The sequence below is a fragment of the Colletotrichum graminicola genome (assembly GCF_000149035.1).
Source record: "Colletotrichum graminicola M1.001 genomic scaffold supercont1.100, whole genome shotgun sequence".
Classification (NCBI taxonomy): Eukaryota; Fungi; Ascomycota; class Sordariomycetes; order Glomerellales; family Glomerellaceae; genus Colletotrichum; species Colletotrichum graminicola.
The window spans coordinates 3,472-18,212 of NW_007361104.1; the positions used below are offsets into that span (position 1 = coordinate 3,472).

Here is a 14,741-nt window from a genome sequence, read left to right on the forward strand (position 1 = left end):
TTTTATTTATTATAATTTCTTTATAAAGTTATAATAGGTATTTAAATTAGTATACTTATAGAGAGTCCTAAGGCTAATAGCTTTATATCTCTAGATTAAGTAATTCTTAAGGCGCTATCTTATATTAATTAACTATAAGTAATTAATTATAATAAACTACCTTACTTATAAAGACCTTTAAGAGCTTTATTTAGCTCCTTTAGTATTTCTATAATTTATCTTAGTTATTATTATAAATTAGTAACCTTTAAGGTTCTAACTTATTATCTTAGTCTTATAATTAAGTAATTTCTATTATCTAAGTTACTAATCTATTACTTTATTATTTTATTATCTTTTTAGGGTTTTCTTTATTCTCTTAATTAGTTACTTCTTATAATCTTATTATCTTATTATTATTTTTTCTTTTTATAATTACTTACTTAGTATACTTAACTAGATATCTCTTTAATTAGTTTAAACCTATAGTTAATCCTCTAGAAGGGAAGACTGTTATAAGCACGTAAGGTATAAGGGACTTTTATAGTGTAGTAACTATATAGAACACTATAACTATTAAAAGTAATATAAGATTCCTTACTAATTAGTATATAAATTATATTAATCTATCTAGAATTAATATTAATTATAAGTATTAAACTATAAGATTAAGTATAATTATACCTTAATTAGGTAGGTAATTACTCCTAATTATCTTATATTATTATAATTAAAGGTAAATTATAAAGAGACTTTAGTTTAATTAGAAGGTAGGTATAAGTATAAAGGATAAATTATATATGTCTATCTCTAAATCTATTAACGCTAGCTTATATCTCTATACTTAATTAGGATTAAGATCTTTTAATTAGCCTATATACTATCTCACTCTAGGCTAATCGCCTTACCCTGCTCTAATACTATTACTATAAGGATTACGCTATTTAGTATTAACTAAATAACTTAGCCTTATTCTCTCTTATTATCTTAACTCTTTAGTATATCTTACCTATACTAAGATAGTGTATCTAGTACTATAGCTTTCTTACTTAGGTAGTAAGTAATCTTAAAGTTATATTTTAATAAGATTTCTACTTATTAGGTTTAGCGCTTTATTAACTTCTACTTTTTTATAAAATACTTTAAGGACTTATAGTCTGTTATAACTATAAATACGCTTTTTACGCTCTATAGCTTTACTCTCTAGGCTTAGAGATAGTTAATTACTACTAGTAGCTCCTTATTATAAATAAGGTAGTTATATTAGGTAGGGGTAAGCTTATATAAGTAAAAAGTAACTAGTTAGTAATACCCCTCTATGTCTACCTATATAAGCACTCCTCTAGTAGTATAGCCTAAGTAGTTAGTCTTAATATATATTAGTACTTCTAGGTTAAAGTTATAAAGTATAAAGGCATACTAGAAGTATGCTTTTATTTTATAAAAGGCCTTTTTATAGTTATTATCTTATTAAAATACTATATCTTTTTTTATTAACTTTATAAGGGGTGTTATAATCTCTAAGTAGTTATTTATATATATATAATAATAGTTAGTAAAGCCTAGAAAACTATATATACCCCTTACTAATTTAAGTACTAACTATTTATTAATAGTATATATTTTTCTAAGGTCTACTAATATACCCTTACTAGCTTTTAGTATAAAGCTAATATACTTTACCCTCTTAACACTAAACTTACTCTTTCCTATATTAAGGCTAAGCCTTACTATATATAGCCTTATAAAGACCCCTCTAACTTTATCTTTATAGTCTTATTTTATACTATTAGTATAAATAAGAATATTATTAAGGTATATAGTAATAAAGCTATTTAGAAACTTATATAGTATATTATTAATAAAGTATTACTAACTAGTAAGTATATTTATAAAGCTAAAAAGATAAACTAACTATTTAAAGAGCCTATATTATATTTAAAATATAATCTTATACTTATCTCTTTTAGCTATTTTTATTTTATAAAAAGTAGCTATAATATTTACTTTAGTATACTATTTAGTAATATATATATATTAAAGTGTTTTTATAATTAGTAGTAAGGGATAATAGTCTTTCTTAGTAATTATATTTAGTATATAGTAGTTATAGAAAAAGCATAATTTACTACCTAGTTTTTATATAAATAGTACTAGTACCCTAGTAGTAAAGCTACTTATATAAATAAATCCTTAATCTAGGACATCCTCTAGTGTCTTCTTTAAGACTAATAACTTCTTATATAATATACTATAAAGTAGTCCTTGTTTCGGATCGATCTGGGCCCCTCGTTTTGTTTTTTTTCTTTTCTTTTTACCTTTCAAGTGTGCTTTTCATCAAGCCACGCACGCCATCTGTTCAAGGCACCCTTACTCGGGCAATATACGTACTTGGGCTGGGAACCGTCGACAGGGAGGTGCGGGTACGGGTTCGGTCGCATGGGGGTCAGAAACCAAACAAAGTAGACTGCAAACAAGACTTTACAATATACATGATTTCACGTTATCATCTCGCTCGGATTGCAGCTCGGAGCGGTGCCAAGCCTATATCCGCTGTCATCAACGCACTTCCCGTGCTGGGTTTGTTGTAGACGGACGTGTCACTGTCACTCACCCGGAGAGTCCGGTTCGACCTCATATAGGGGGCATCACTCGCCTTGAACAGACGTTGCACGGCCGCCGTCTCCCAACGGCATCAATTTGGTCCCCTTCCTCGACGTCCTCCTTTTCGCCCTTTCTTGGATCCCCTGCCCCGCCCGCGGCAGGTGGGCGCAAAGGATGGCAGAAGCCACGAGATGAATCGAACATACGCCGGGGGAAGCCACGATCCCGAGGAGAAGGCGGCTGGCTGACTGGCTTCCTTCCGGGTAGCCTCTCCGGTATAGAGAAGGAGAGAGAATGAGAGAGAGAGGCAGCCTCCCCCCCTTGTGAGAACCCTCCCAACCCACTTCTGAAGTGAGAATAAGACGCCCGAGCGCGTGCGTGGGCCGCGGCGCGGACGGTGTTCTTGTTTTATTTTTTATTTTTCAAGTGACACATTGGCGGTGTGCGACGCTATTGACAGACGGCGCCGTCGGGGTATGAGACTCGGACGAGAGAGGCTTTTGCCCATACCCTAATATCAATATCATGGACGGGGCTACGGGTCCGAAAGGGAGGAAAGAAGGTTTACAAGGGATGGAAAATGCTGAATCCAGCCCTGCGTGCGCGCCCGCCACGCGGTGCAGAGGGAGCGGGTGCTGTAAGTCCTCCCGCCCGCGAGTCAATCAATATCCATTCAGATTTGACAATTTGCTCTGGAAGCTTGCTCAAGAATGCTCCCACCCCTCCCCACGTACGGAGTATGTGCGATCTCCAGGCACAAGGTGTTGTAATCCTTGTTTGCTTTCGTTTTAGGTCCTCTTTTTTTTTTTTTTTACGGATACTTTTTCGTGCTTCTTCTTTTCGTCCTTGGTTCCTCCTATTAGTCGCATTCTTGCTGGAGCGTAAGGTGGTGCGTGTGAAACGGGGAGTCCTGTGCGGGTGATCAAACAATACGAATGGCGACAAAAAGGCTCTTACTTGTAGATCTTAATCGAACGTCGGGATCTTTTCCTTCTTCTTTTTTTCTTGACGTCAAACGCAAACCTCTCCACCTGCGACGAAAGGATGAAGGCATACCGGCACATCGACCCGGCCCCCCACCTCCATCATCCCAGTTGTTTCATCAATGGGTCGCGATGGATTGCCGGGCAACGACCAAAGTTTGGTGCCGGAAAGGCTTCGTCTCATTGCTGGGACGGAGGAGCAGCAGGGGCACGGAGAAGCTCTGCGAGCTAATTATGGTAGTGTACAAGTAAGGTTAGGGATACCGTAGCATAGGTAGGTATGATGCACAAAGAGAGAATTTGGCGAGTTTAGCCAGGGGAAACGAACCCCCCCCCCCCCCCCCCACCCCTTTTCCTTTTCTCTTTCCGACGGTACGTACCTTCGTTTGGTTCTCTGTTTTCTTTTTTTCGTTTCCGTCCGATCGGCCCCTTCGGTCGCTAATATGCAGCCTGTCTCCCCCTTGCTTATTCCCCCGCCCCGTTTGTACTAAAATTGAGCGTGTAGTGCATACATACACACTATCTGTACATCGAGGAAGAGGAAGAGGAAGAAGAAGAAGGATAATAATAATAATAATGATAATAATGATAATGATAATAATAGTAATAATAATAATAATAATGTGCCCTTCGGTTGACCCGGCTCGGTGGTGTCATGTAGCATGTGCTGCATGGGCTGCAAATTGCTATAGATGCTGCAGACTGTTAATGACACACACGACGCACGCACGCGGTCAAATGAAAATGTCAGGCCCCCTAAAACACCACGGCACACACTCGCCTGAAATAAGAGACGAGCCCCGGCAGGCTTGATCACACATAAACACCCTTGATCCTTGACATCCCGTTCAGGCGCTATTATCCGGGGACGTTCCTATCGCGATTCACCAACGGTGCTATCGCCGTCTCTTTTATGCCAAGGGGGGGGGCGTGGGTAATTCGTAAAACCCGCGGAAAGCTCTGCTGCGTGCCATTTGTCCAGGTGGCCTCGTCTGTACCACCCGCATCTCCCTTTGCAGCGCAAGGGCGGGGAGGGCAGGCAAACAGGCGGACGGGCAGGCAAGCCATGCCATTCCGACTTTTTTCGTCACGGCTGACGGCGTTGATGACTTGAACCTCCTTACTGCTGCAGAAGAAGGGTTCGAATTTTCTGCCCACCTCCCCTCAAATCGGCCGTCCGTCATGCCCCACTTTGTCCTGCTGGCTGACGTGCGGGCGCGTGGAGGCCCAAGGGGGGGGGGGGTTAAAGTCTTAGATTGCACGCAGGCTCCGTCCACGCGACCACCAAGTCCCGGCGATGGGGGCACAGGCGAGACGTGTTATGGTGTCGTGCTGTTGCGCGCCTCTTGCTCTCACCGGGCTGTCGTCTCATCAAACACCAGTCCCAAGGGGGAAAACGTGCCTGGGACAGGGCCTGTTCTTCATCTCCACACCGCACTCGCTTGTGGCCCACTCCCCTTTGGCTGCAGGAACGACGTCGCAATAGTTCGGCCTACCCCGAACGACCTCCCCCTCACAGGCCAACCTCCAATTGACTTTTGTCTGCCCGCCGCCCTCGTCCATGTTGGGTGTTGATGATCTTTCTTCTGCTGTCTCTCGCTTTCTCAACTCCTTGCTGGCCGTCGCCTCTTCAGGTCTATCTGTCTTCAAAGGGATCAATATCAGTCGCGTCTCATCGCTCTTTATCACAGACAGCCGCCCCGCCCCTTGCCGGCAGAGAGCGGGTTCAATACTCGTTGCTTTTTTTGCCCCCAAAGTCCGATCTTTGCTCAACCTTGTCTCGTCCCAGTATCAGCTCCACCACAGTTCCGCCCTGTCTGCCGACCTGCGCAGCTTATCATTTGCTGACCACCCTGTTTGGGACATCGTTGCTGCTGCTGTGCCTTCTCTGTGCGCTCCTGTACCTGTGACACGTCGACTGTCTTGGGGTCCGCGAATAAGGATCGTCACTCAGCGCACCCTCCACATCTCAAATCACCGTCGCCTAGGAAAAGTCGCGACATGGCCCGTTGGCAATAACCACTACCGCTCTTCCACTTCCCGCAACCACGTTTGCTCCTCTTCGGTCGCACTCCACGCTTCCCGGCTGCTCGACCTCGGAGCCGCTGCCTGCTCCGGACGCTCATTCTTCAAGCAAAACAAACCCCCGTTTGTTTGGTTCTTCATTTCCTCCAGCCCGAAATCGTTCGCTTCTTGACCCCATTGTCCGTTTCCCGGCATTGGGCCCCATACTCTCTCTGTGCACAGCTCACAACATTTTTATGCCCTGCATTCGTTCTGTATGCCCCCCCTCACCAACCCCTACACTCCGCTTCGCGGTACCGTGAAAGCTGACCGACGCAGCTCTTGATACCGTCTCGGCGCGACCATGGTGTCGTTTTTTGGATTGAAGCTCGGTGCTGATAAGAAGAAGTGCGTGGACCGTCTCTGGGGCCTCGACTGCAGAACTAACGCTCCATAGGAAAGCCGAGAAGGCCGCCGAGCAAAAGCCTCAATGGAAGAAGATTGACCAGAACCTCCTCGGCCAAGGCCAGTTCTTTGGAAAGGACCTTGATCGCCCCGTCCCCGTCGATGGGTCCCGTCCCGGCACTGCCATGTCTAGCAAGAGCTTCATCGCCAGCTTTCGTCAGCCGAAAGCGCCATATATGAATGGTGGCTCGTCCTCGCTGGTCGATCTTGGTGCGCCAGGCGGCGGCAAGGGTATCAGGCCTGTCGGATCCGAGGCTAACCTGAACATGCGGTGGAATAACAGCTCGGTCACAAGTCTGCAGAACATTGCGAGTCCACCCATCATCACCGGTGGCAGCAGACCAGGAAGCAGAGCAGGGACCCCTACCTCCATCAGTCGAAAGGTTTGGGTCAATCCTCTCGACGTTCACTTCGCTCGTGACAATGCTGGTTCGAGAAGTGAGGGTACCCTCAGCCCGGCTCCAAGTGCCGCGCCGAGTGGCTATCACTCTACGACCAGCCTGTCCCCGCTTCCCACTCCGACCGTCGCCAACGCACCCCGCAGCCCGCTGGGCCAATTCGAGTTCAACTTGAACCCGTCAGAAACATCCAAAGATGACAAGTTGGCACCCGCTCCGCTCTCGCCCTCCAAGGCGTATCCTTCTCCTCCTCTGTCCGTCAACGGCTCCCTTCCGCGATTGAGGACCGATTTCAAACCGAAGACGTCCGTAAGCACCGTCCATGAGGTACATCAGCCCAGACCAGCCGCACTTCCGTCCCCGACCGCGTCGGCAGGACGCTGCAGTGACGAAGAGCAGCACTTCTACCCCAGGCCCATCATCCAGAATGTTGCAGCAAAACGAGACACACTTACCATCATCACGCCTCGAAGGCAAAGCCTTTCGATGGATATCGACGAAGACCCGACGGCGCTCAGTTTCGGTATGAGAGAGGAGCAAAGTCCTACGGTCCCAGTGAGTCCGCCACCGAAAAGCGCTCGGCGGCCGCGTCCTCCGGAAATGAAGAGTCTGCCTCAGGTGCCCCGGGATGCTGGACCTCCGCCCCCGAGGCCACAGCAGGTCCCGTACGAAGGGCCATTGCGAATCACCGCTCAGGCTCCTGGTGATGTGTTCATTGTCAGGCAACCAACGGGCTGGGATCTGCGGGAGAAAACGAAATTTGAGCCGACAGGGAGAGTGGACTCCGATGCCCGTGATCGTCTCAACCTAGATTACCGCGAACGGTCGGGCCCGGATGGCCGGGATAGGAGAGACTATGAGGGCCGCACTCGCAACGACCGCCTTTACCTGCCCCAAGGATATCTCGGCCCTCCGCCCGTGTCGAGAAGGGTGGCGCCAGGTGAAGGCGAACGCAGCTACGGTATCACGCCTGCAAACCGGCGTCGGCCTCCTCCACCTGTTGAGCTCCAACGCAAGGCGCCCAGCCCGCAGCCCCGGCCACCGGCCTCGGACGACCGCGATATTCAGCAAGGCAGCTTTGATATGGTCTCTCCTCGTATGCAAACGCCCCAGCCGTCGACTCCCGAGGGCTTGACCCCGGAGCCTTTGACGGATACGAACTGGCCGCTGCCGAGCCCTCTGGCAAGCCCGACGTTCGGAACAGGTCACCGGCCGCATACACCAAGTGAGGGGTCGGAAGTTCAAATGAGCCCTGGGCGCGAAGGAGCGCTCGATGCCCGACGGCCGGACTTTGGATTGAGGGCGCCAACAGGAATTGCTGATGAGTTCCGCGTAGGATTCATCTAGGTGCGGGCCCGGAGGATTATTAGGATTGTCTATCAACTGAGATGTGGAGTGCGTTTGCAGGATACATTGGGGCGTGCAGGATCGGGGATCGGGGATCGTGGATCGGGGATCTTCAGGGCGAGAACATACTATACCACGTTTGCATTGGGGTTTCGAGTTGTTTTTTATCTCGGGTAGGAAAATGAGAATGGCGAATAGGCGGCGGGGTAGGATGGATAATTCATTGGAGCCCGGTTCATAGTTATCCCATGATAATGTAATCAACCATTCTATGGTCAACATAGCAGGGCTACGGCATTCTTCATTCTTTCCAATTGTGAGGCAAGCGCGGGCGACCCTGGTGCTTCCTTGCCTGTCGATTTGGGTATTTCTCATTGTTGGTTGGAAGCCACTGGCGACAGTCACAACGAATGCGACACGCTCTTCTTTTCCTAACAGAATGAAAACTACAAACTGTGATGCGATTCTCGGGGTTCACCGCGGTTTTCCTGACGAGACGAGGAGACGGGAGCCAAGATGACATAGGCCTTTGAACAATACCTCCCGTAAGTAGCACGCGCCCCCCGCTGGAGAATGATGCTGAGGTTGCACAAGGAATGGAGACTGACGCTCTTTGCATGATTCCTCCGGATCTACAAGAAGCAGTTCAGACTTTCTAAAAATAGGTCCACGTGGCAGAGTTCTTCCAAGTACCAATCCCCATCTCCGACGGCGAAATCCGGCTGAGACGCCAGCCCCACAGCCGTCTCACAGCCCCAGACCACAGGGCTGGTGCCCTCTTGACTGTTCACTATATGAGCTCCCATTTTCGCCTTCTCCATCATCCGAAGATAGCTGCGGGCATAGCTCAGTTGGGAGAGCGTCAGACTGAAGTTAACTTCAATCACTTAATCTGAAGGTCGTGTGTTCAATCCACACTGACCGCATCTTCACTTTTGAGTCTCCTCACAACTCTTTTCATGTTGTGTTCTTCATTTTTTCTCACTTGTTTTTTTATTTTCCTTCATTTGTTTCTCATTTTTTCTCATTTGTTTTTCACTGTTCCTCATCATCCTATCCAGGTCATGAATAACCGACCAACCGACCACCTGCCCACTAATTGGAGAACTCGCTTTCTAACCATCTCGATCAACAATTACTTACAACGAGCTTGTTGGTCAAGGAATAATAGATCGTCATACAATGTCCACTACAACCCCTTGAGGCGGCAGCAACTCACACACACATGACTGTTATCAAACCTGAACATGGTGAATCTCGTCATTGCTGTTCTCGCGACTCCTCTTTTGCAACACCTTGGCTCGTCAGAGAAATTGAAAAAAGGAAGCGATCTACAAAGCCTCCATCCGGTATGGGAAAAGCATCATCCATAGCAGCGCTCGCATTGCATGTGCGTAGATCGCTCACGCACAAGGCGGCTCGGCAGTCACAGCACCGGCCGAAACAGCAGCGGAAATGCGGGGACGGCCCCCAGGGGAGCGGAACACACGCCAGGAGATCTACGCATCCGTGACTCAACGCCCCGTTTCCTTCTCCCCGGGGCTGCGCGTCCATCTTACGACTCCGCCGAGAAGTCTACGCGAAAGGCCGGAAGGCGGGAGTAGGGTTCCCAAAACGTCTCCCGCCGCACGTTGACGCTGCCCACCCCTGACTGACCCAGCTAACTGCGACCCCATCCGCGGCCCCAGAGAAATCGCCATGAATTGAAGCTTATTGTGTAGAAGCGCCTCGCCCGGGGTAGGGAATCCTGCCTGGCGGCACCATAGGACTCGCCAGTCCCGACTGCCAAGGATCGGATCCAGTTGTTTGTTCACCTATCATCTGATTCAGACTGGATCATCCCGTAGAGTGACTCGCCCAAGACCCGTTGGCAGTCTCCAGATGATGGAAAATCGTCTAAACCGTAATTGTTGCAAAATGCCTGTCGTGATATGGGCCAAGGTCGCACGCCGAACGCCCAGCCGTCTGATACTTCGACTCGGGCATGGCAGATTGCGATTCTGTCCTCCAAGTGGCTATTACCTAAGGGCATGTTATGTTAGCAAGAGCGGGAGACGAGGGTATAAGGACGCCAGAGTTCTCGAGGAAGTCAGGCTGCTTTCTGGCCCATCTCCAATCACTTCTCCATCTCCGGCCTCTCTCTATTCTGTTTCTTTCTTGTTTGTGACCCTTCTTTCGAGTGCTGCGCACTTTTCTGCTCCTTGAAGCTCCTATTGTCGTACACTATATATATATCCTTCATTCGAATTTCGTAAAGTCCCTCTTTTCCAACCAGGAGGGCAACAACATCTATACATCAAAATGCGCTACACAACCATCACACTCCTTGCCATTGGCCTCCTCACAGGCAATGCTTTGACAGGTTAGTTCGCCCTGTATCGTTTCTGACAAAACGCCGTCACCGGCTCAACCTGCTGGCAGTTAAGTAGTCTTCAATACTGACTTTTTCCTTTCCTCACAGCACCAGCCCCTCAGGCCGGCGGAGCTGTAGGCGCCTTCGGCGGCGGCGGACAGGACGGCGGAAACAACCAGGGTAACCAAAACGCTCAAGGCAACCAAGGAAACCAAGGAAACCAGGGAAACCAGAACAACCAGGGGAACCAAGGAAATCAGAACCAGGGAAATCAGGGTAACCAAGGAAACCAGGGAAACCAGGGAAACCAGAACAACCAGGGAAACCAAGGAAACCAGAACCAGGGAGATCAGAACAACAACAATGGAAACAACGGCAACAACGGCAACAACAACGGTAACAACGGTAATAACAACAATGGCAACAATGAAAACAACGGCAATAACAACGGCAACAACGGCAACAACGGTAATAACAACAATGGCAATAATGGCAACAACGGAGGCCAAGGGGGTGACGCGAACGCGGCAGCCGAATTCGAGGGTCTGGCTTGCACCGACGGGACCGGAGCCGGATCCTGCCAGGCAGACGGCCAGTGCGATGTCAACGGCAACGTTGCGGTTGTCGAGGGCCAGTGCGGTCAGTAATTGGAGAGAAACTCGTGTGGTTGTGTGTTTTCGGCTGAAGGGCCGGGTCTGACGGGACCGGGTTGAGACGGAGCCCAACGCCTCCCGCGACTGGTCCAATTTTTTCATAGTCGAGTGAAGATATACCATTACCAAATAGAAGCAAAAACGTCAGAACCCAACATCGGTATATTCACCCAGAGTGGTCAAGATGGTTGTACTGTGAGGCCTCGGATGAATCTCGGAAGCAACGTCGAGCATTTATGCGTTTGGGCTTGCTCTCCTGCTCTTTGTTGCGCTGGTGAGGTACGATGCCAGCCGTTGTCGTAGTCGCCGTTGTCGATGCTGCCACTATTCCTGGACAATTCAACACGACGAGTCAAAGGAGCTATTCACCATGTCGGATTGACAAATTCACTTCTTAGACAGTGCCCTCTTTTGCAAAAAAGAAAAGAGCCCTTATTTAATTAATGGCAGTGCCGAGTTCCCCTTCTTCACCAAGCCAGACCAGCTCAAGCAAACTCGAAATACACTTACGCCAGGCTCACTAACTCTTCTTGGTTTGTTTCACTTTACTAACCCACCAGAATCCCCTGATCCCTAGCCCGGGTTGAAAACATGTGCTACGTCTACCGGCACCGCCACGTCTGCTGCGACTGCAGCCGCATCATGTCCTCCAAAGACAAGACCGGCTGGTGCGAGAAGCGCCTCAACCCCTTCGGGCACGTCGTGCCCTGCTGCCCTGAGGGCACAAAGCTGGTCCACCTCGACTACAAGGTCATGCGCTGCGTCGCTTGCCACTTCGGTCTCACACGTGCTGTCGACACACCTTGGCGAGACACTCGATTGCCGGAACAGCGGCAAGGCCAGCACGGTGAGCCAACGGAAAGCGATGCAGATGGAGGGTCTGAGACTGAGGCCCCAGGCCTGCTGTCGGGTGTCGGCAGGTACGTGGGCCGAGTTCTCGCGGGGTGGGTGGTGACGATCCTGGGCGGTGTTCCTGTCCCACCTGACCATCCAGCCTATAGCCGTTCCTGACCTCGCCGACTTCAAGAAGAATCCTGATATTTCGTAACGAATAGAAACAAAGTATGAGTTTAGTGTTTCGCAACCCCGGCGTTGCGGAAACAAGGGCTCTGGGAATTGAATGGCCGCATCTGCTTGCCTACCACGAGAGTGAGGCCACTACTATATATACCCTGAAAAGAACGGTTTTGAGGACAACAGGAAGCGATCGGCGCATGCGTTGTTGGTATAACAGTTGTAATGTTCGTCATGGGATCCTATCTCCTCTCTGTTCTTCTTCTACTGGAACTTTTCTTTTTATTACGTATCGTTTCCCTATCGTTTTGAATAACCGCTTACCGATCCATCCAAGCACTTTCCCTTTACCTTGCCACGCCACAAGCAGACCCGTGCCCAGACTAAGCAAACGGCCAATTCTTGTTCAGCACGATACAGCTCCCATTGGACGACGACGCAATGTCCTTGTCGGTCAGGAACACGCAGTACTTGGCCACGGCGGCCGGGTCCAGCCCTGTCTCGCCGCGCTTGTACTCGGGCATGCCAGCCGTGACCTTGGCCATGCCGGCCTGGTTGATGCCGCCGGCGAAGGCGTCCATGATGTTTGTCGTGTCCATGCCGCCCAGCAGCAGCGCGACCGAGTAGATGCCCTTGTCGCCGTAGAAGCCGGCCGTGTTCTTGGTGACGGCCACGACGCCGTGCTTGGACGCCGTGTACGCCACGCCCGAGGCCAAGCCGCGGTAGCTTGCGTTCGAGCCGATGTTGATGACGAGCCCGGCCGGTCCGCCGCTGGCGCTCGCCCCGCCCTGCGCGAGGAACTGGTTGACGGCGTGCTTGCTCATGAGGAAGGGCCCTGTGAGGTTGACGGCGAGCACGCGGTCCCAGGTGTCCTTGTCGCAGTCGCCAACCGGGTCGAACCGGTCCATGACGCCGGCGTTGTTGACGACGACGTCGAGGCGGCCGAAGCGGTCGACGGTGCCCTTGACGAGGGCCTCGACCGAGGACTCCGAGGTGACGTCGACGACGGCCGTGTGCAGGCGGCCGGCGTAGGTGTCGCGGTGCTCCGAGGCGACGGCCGAAACGCGGGCCTCGTTGATGTCGGCGATGACAACGTTGGCGCCGGTGGCGAGGTACGCCTCGGCAATGGATTTGCCGAGGCCGCCGCCGGAGCCGGTCACGATGACCGTTGTGCCGGGAAGCGTGGTGGGCATTGTGAGCGAGGAGCTGTTTGTTGCGCGAGGTCCGCGTTCGGTGGCAATCTGGTTGATGATGATGCGGTATGAGTGAGAGACCTTCAACGTTTTCCACGTGGTTTTGAGCTTAGAGTGAGTGGTGTTGGCGATATCGGCAAAATGGTGTCGAATTCGTGAAGGTAACAACAAGGGACCGAGTAAAACTCACTTCATGCAAGACAAATTATGAGAGGACTGATTGATATCAAAGTCACTGACAAGAGGAGAGCCCCTCCCCCCTCCGAACAAGTTTATATAGAGAGGTCTGCATCTTCGACAGGAGGGGCGGTTGCGGGGCGGATCCAGCAGGGAATGCGCAGTTTCGATTGGGCGCTTTTCGCCGCCGTTGACGTGCTCGTGGAGGTCTCGCCGCTGGAGAGCCGGTGAAAGTCCCATCCAAGTATGTATTCTGCAGCTACTGGCAAGCAAACATGGTCTAGGTGGCATGCAGAGCAATGTGAATACCCATCCATTCTATATGCTCGGGTTCGCTTGGCTTCCCCGCTACACTGGGTTTGTTCGTCCTTGTTTATTATATACATACCTACCTATATAGATAGATAGGTATTGAGTCACGCACCGACTGACCTATTATTGTTTGGTCAATTGCGTGGTTGGCAGACTGTATTTAGCAAATACCCCTGACGCGAACTTACCCCACGCGAACGCTAACCTGAATACAATATTAACCCACCCTACCTACCTACCTACCTACCTAGCCTCTAACTCTGGACGTGGTGGCATCTGTAGCGGCTACGGTACCAATAATGAAAAACTATATAATAGTATGGATAGCTGCACTATGGAGTAAATAAAGAATTGGTTCAATGAAGCCTTGGCGCATAGGACACGACACCAGCCTCGATGATTCAGAGGTCGTTAATCATCATTCTTCATCAACTTGTTTGCGGCTCAAAAAATATAGGTGCTTGCTTACTTCGTTCTTCCAACCCAGTCAGAGACATTTTCTTTCATGAACAGAAGAAGTGAGTGAGTGAGTGACCCAGGCTGAGAGGAATCGTTCCTGGACGGACAAGACCAAGAAACATGCAAAAGGTGAAGGAAGATGCGGTCAGTGTGGATTGAACACACGACCTTCAGATAGATTGAATGAAGTTTCTAGGGTTTAAAGGATCCCACTTCAGTCTGACGCTCTCCCAACTGAGCTATGCCCGCCGCTATCTTCGTTTGGCATGAAATGCTTGTGTGGATGCGGCGAAATGGTGGCTCATATCGTGGAGTAGACGCCGAGAGGGCACCAACCCTGGGCTGTGACGGTGGAATCCGGCTGGCCCCACAACCGAGAGCTACAGTTCCGGCTCAAAAGTCTGGCTACACAAATAAGGACTGCCAATCAAAAGCTACAGTATCCATCCGTAGGTGGCTAAGACATAATAATAAGGCCTTTGTGGCGCACTGTCAAGTGACCTCGAGCTATTAACAGGTCCTCTCTTCGACTCTTTCTTAGGTTATTCTTATTGCCGTAACCGGACTTTTGAGCCGGCACTGTATGTCCACCACCATCTTCGGAAGAAAAGGCCAACTACGGAGTACAGTGCCCAAGATGCCTAGCGGGGGAGCTCCACGCCAACGAACTAGGAATCCATTCACGCACCATGCATGTCCCTTATTATGATCCGAACACAACGAAAAGAGCCATCCGTGGTTGCCAAATACACACATACAGTCGGCCGCGTTTCCAATGATACATACCAAAATGTTCGCCG

At 49.6% G+C, this 14,741-nt stretch overlaps 4 protein-coding genes and 2 non-coding genes across 6 annotated transcripts; 4 read left to right on the forward strand and 2 right to left on the reverse strand.

The window, feature by feature from the left end:
• Window positions 1-5,934: 5,934 nt before the first annotated feature.
• Window positions 5,935-7,780, forward strand: GLRG_11644 (uncharacterized protein; the record flags this gene model as incomplete). Its single annotated transcript, XM_008102328.1, has 2 exons — window positions 5,935-5,978; window positions 6,028-7,780. The coding sequence occupies 2 exons, from the start codon at window positions 5,935-5,937 to the stop codon at window positions 7,778-7,780; spliced, it is 1,797 nt and encodes a 598-aa protein (XP_008100519.1).
• An 836-nt stretch (window positions 7,781-8,616) lies between these two features.
• On the forward strand, window positions 8,617-8,706 carry GLRG_13290. Its single transcript has one exon. It is a non-coding gene; the product is annotated as a tRNA-Phe (tRNA).
• A 1,375-nt stretch (window positions 8,707-10,081) lies between these two features.
• GLRG_11645 (uncharacterized protein) lies at window positions 10,082-10,780 on the forward strand (the record flags this gene model as incomplete). The annotated part of the gene is made up of 2 exons (XM_008102329.1): window positions 10,082-10,142; window positions 10,242-10,780. The coding sequence occupies 2 exons, from the start codon at window positions 10,082-10,084 to the stop codon at window positions 10,778-10,780; spliced, it is 600 nt and encodes a 199-aa protein (XP_008100520.1).
• A 597-nt stretch (window positions 10,781-11,377) lies between these two features.
• GLRG_11646 (uncharacterized protein) lies at window positions 11,378-11,797 on the forward strand (the record flags this gene model as incomplete). Its single annotated transcript, XM_008102330.1, has 1 exon — window positions 11,378-11,797. The coding sequence occupies one exon, from the start codon at window positions 11,378-11,380 to the stop codon at window positions 11,795-11,797; it is 420 nt and encodes a 139-aa protein (XP_008100521.1).
• Window positions 11,798-12,183: 386 nt separating this feature from the next.
• Window positions 12,184-12,993, reverse strand: GLRG_11647 (short chain dehydrogenase; the record flags this gene model as incomplete). Its single annotated transcript, XM_008102331.1, has 1 exon — window positions 12,184-12,993. One exon carries the CDS (start codon window positions 12,991-12,993, stop codon window positions 12,184-12,186), a length of 810 nt encoding a protein of 269 aa, XP_008100522.1.
• Window positions 12,994-14,081: 1,088 nt separating this feature from the next.
• Window positions 14,082-14,190, reverse strand: GLRG_13291. The gene has a single exon. It is a non-coding gene; the product is annotated as a tRNA-Phe (tRNA).
• Window positions 14,191-14,741: the final 551 nt, after the last annotated feature.